This window comes from Myotis davidii, unplaced genomic scaffold (assembly GCF_000327345.1).
Source record: "Myotis davidii unplaced genomic scaffold, ASM32734v1 scaffold1422, whole genome shotgun sequence".
Taxonomy (NCBI): domain Eukaryota; kingdom Metazoa; phylum Chordata; class Mammalia; order Chiroptera; family Vespertilionidae; genus Myotis; species Myotis davidii.
In genome coordinates, this window is record NW_006293314.1 from 51,323 (window position 1) to 55,123 (window position 3,801).

The 3,801-nt window shown below is 50.8% G+C and overlaps 1 protein-coding gene across 1 annotated transcript in view; it reads right to left on the reverse strand.

The window, feature by feature from the left end:
• Positions 1–263: 263 nt before the first annotated feature.
• LOC102772408 (antizyme inhibitor 2) overlaps positions 264–3,801 on the reverse strand; it is a gene marked incomplete at its 5' end in the record, with an annotated part of 9,389 nt that continues 5,851 nt past the window's right edge. The window contains 3 exons of the mRNA XM_015566076.1: positions 264–720; positions 2,293–2,355; positions 2,847–3,199. Coding sequence (XP_015421562.1) covers positions 2,331–2,355; positions 2,847–3,199 — 378 coding nt within the window. The remainder of the gene's footprint in view (positions 721–2,292; positions 2,356–2,846; positions 3,200–3,801) is intronic.

The window sequence follows — 3,801 nt, forward strand, 5'->3', positions numbered from 1 at the left end:
TCTTCCACTTTATTTTATCATTTATATGTTTGCTCCTGCTCTGATTTTTCCAATGGAGGAAAATGGAAGGTAAGCTCCATGAGGACAGGTTCTGCACATCTTATTCATCACGTGTAACCTTGCCTAGAATAACACCATCACACACTAGGCCCTCACATTTTCTTTTATGGATGGAAGCACACTTGGATGAATGGATAAAAGCATCAATTCATGGTCAGTTAATGGATGGATGGATGGATGGATGGATGATGGATGAGTGGATGAAAGGATGGAAAGACTGATGAATCATAAATTGATGGATGAATGGATTCATGAATGAATGGGAAAAATGAGTTGACATCCAAAATGCCACAGGGCAACACCTATAGACCAAAGCACAAAACACTCCAGCAACTCTTGCACATGAACGTAACTTTATTTTTACCTAAAGCCCACTCATATTTGCTCTTCCAGACACCTCTGAGGGGGTAAGTGTGGTTGTTTCTAGCCCAAATTTCAGGATCTGGGAGTAGAGGAATGAGTAACACAGGACCTGAAGGCTGCATGAGCCCTCTGGCGTCCTTAGGAGGCATCTGCAGCCCATCCTTTCTCCTCAGATGCCTGGGGCTGAGATGTCTTTGGCACAGGAGGCTGGACAATACCCTGGTCTGACCTGAGTGTGGAGGCAGCAGTGAGATGGTGGGGCTGACTCTGGTGGATGATGAGGGCCATTTGCAGGAGCTGAGGATCAGAGAAGTCGCATCAGGTGAAACTTAAAAAGGACACAGGACACAGGAGATGAGTGGCTTTGGCCTCTGGGACCTACTGTCCCTAGCTCCTGGTGGTACCTGCCTTATTTTAAACTTGGATATTCCCATTCGTTGTCCTCCCACCGTTCAAACTGGGGGGTTCTTAAGGCCAACGCCAGGCCAGTCACCCGCATGCCAGGCCCAATACCTGTATGGCCAGATGCAATATGCCCCCTGAGGATGCCCAGACCAGGGGGCAGGGAGTGGTCTCTGTGTAGGAAGGTCCAGGGTCAAGGCCAACCTGAGGCAGGGTTCTGGACATGAACTGACCTGAATGAGGATTTGCATTATCTGTCTTAATCCCCTGGACGGCCATGCCTGGAGGGTGCTAACGAATATCATTCTCATGCCATTGATGGAGACACTGAGGCTCTGGCCACACTGCCGGTTTGTTCTGGAGCCTGGATTCGCTACAGGTCTGACTCCAGAGCCGGTGTTCTGGGCACTAGAATGGGTGCCTATAGTTCACGTGAATATTTCTGCAACAACTCAGGGGTCACTAACTGGATAAAAGGAGGGAGGAATCCTGGCCAGTGTGGCTCAGTTGTTTGGGCATTTTACTGAGCACCCAAAGGTTGCTGGTTCCATTCCTGGTCAGGGCACATGCCTGGGTTGTGGACTGACTTGATCCCCAGTAAGGGGTGTGCAGTTTTTTAAATGTGTAGCTCTTCGCATGAAATAATTACAGCCTTGTTAAAAAATCTCTTTTGCTCAAATTTGCACAGTCACTGCAGGGAAGAAACATCTGCACAGCATACGTTTCAAGGGACCTGGTGTATATGGCACACTGTTCTTAATATGTTTGCTCCCCTACTTAGCGCTATGTATTTTAACCAAGGTCACCTATCAGAGAAAGGTTGTTTCCCCAGGTGGGGATTTTTCCCTGGAGTTAGGGATTAACAGGACTAAGGAAGAGAATAAATCAGTAAAACCCCTTAACTAAGTGCCAGGCGGGTAGTTGATCACTTTAACTATGAACAATCACGTTTAAGCTACATAATCTTTACTTAGGATAATCTCCTTCAGTTATTTCCTTGTATCTTAACAGAACAATAGAGTAGTGACCTTGGAATGCAGATAACAAACGCGCTAACCTTTGGAATAGAATGGATAGGATTAATATCAACTGGTATAAATACAGATGTAACAGGGGAATAAAGATAGAACCTGGCTGGAGAACCTGGCTAGGATGCTGATCAACTGAACGCTGTCTCCGTGTCATTCCTTCTTCACCGACTCCGTCCATACCTTTGAGAACCCCTGGACCTGCTGGGGTTGGACCCCAACATAAAAAAACCACTTTCTCAAGCCTACCCCACTCCAGGGCTCAGGGGGTAAGGAGCACACAGGTGGAGTCCTCTGCCCAGAAGGGCTCACCTGTGTATCAGGCCAACATTGGGGGAAAATTGCCTCATCATTTCAGAGGCAACCAAACCTCTGCTTCTCACATGTCACTTCCCCACTCCACCCCCACTTCCGCCCCAAGCTTCCCCAGGTGGCGCACCAAGTGTCTGGAACCCCTCCATTCTGCCATGTCCCAGCTTAAGGCGCTGTCTCCAGCAGGCTCCTGTGGAAAGGTTGTACCAGTAAAGGGGTGTTCTAGAAGCCCCATCACCTCGGGGAGTGAACCCTAGATTGGGCTAACAGAAGGCCCTTGGGCAGAGCCTGTGGGGGAGCCTGAGGCTGGTACGGAAGGGACTTCGAATGAGGAAAGCGGGGAACACCCAAAAATGGTCAGAGCAGAGTGGGGCCTTGGCCAAGAATTAAGGGTTACGAGGGCCTTAAGGATGTCAGCTTGTGGACACAGAGGCGTCTAAACATCAGAGCTGTCACAGCTGCCCAGGTGGGCTGCCTTGAACTTATATGGGTAATGGGTGTAACAAGCCATCCCACAGGCAATGTATGTCAGTTGGATGTTTTCGGGGGCCAGTGTGTGTGTGTGTGTGTATGTGTGTTGGGGGGGGGAGGGGGATAATTGTATTTCCTGGACCTGGAAACCCAGAGCTTAGCCTTCAGCTCCCTGGGCAAAGTTCAGATCCTTGAGCTCTCCTCAGATACCTGAGCTCAGGTCCCATGATGTAGCAGATGGACGCAGGCGGGAAGCCATTGAAGGTGGAGCTCATGACTGAACTGTAGGCGCCCATGGAGGGGAAGATGAGCCAGTCACCCACGTCCAGCTCGGGCAGCAGCACCTCCTCATTAAAGAACGTGTCAAAGGCATCGCAAGTGGGGCCATAAAGGATGCAGGGGAAGAGGGGCGGCTTTGAGCAGAGCTCCTGCAGGGACACAGGGTGGGAATCAGAGAAGGAAGAGCTCCTGCCCCAACCCCCCCCTCCCAGCCCATGCCCTCGTCCAGCAGAGCACCCCCGGCACCAGCAAGGACACTGGCAGTCACTCACACCAGCCAGTCCCTATGTGCCAGGCACTGCTCTTGACCCGGCCCTCACGGAGCTTATATTCGCTCAAGTGACACATCCTAGCCCTGCTCATTCTCAAGGCCACACACACGGGGCCTCCGTTCCCATCTATAAATGCAAAAGATTTCAGTCAATAATCACTCAACATAGTGGGTGAAACTCAGCTGCCAGTGGAGTCACACGGGAGGAGGTTTAACAGAGGATTGATGCCACGTCCCCACCCAGGAGAGGCCTGATTCCCATCGCCTGGGCCTTCGCCTCGGCATCGGGGTCCTTGGAAGCTTCCCAGGTGAGTCTACTGTGAAGCAAGTTGGAGAGCCTCCATTTCCTAGGACTCCTGCACCTCCAGCATTCAAGGGTTCTGGTCACACACACACACACACACACACACACACACACACACACAGTGCTTCCAGAGAGATCACATGGAAACCCAGAGGCAAACCGATGTGCACACACACCCACACAGCACCATGTACCCATCCACCCACCTACCTGCACAGGTGTCAGTCAGCATGCTCACACACAAAATGCACACACACAGAAGTGCGCATGCAAATACAAACAGGCTTGCCTGTGCACATCTTTGTAAATGC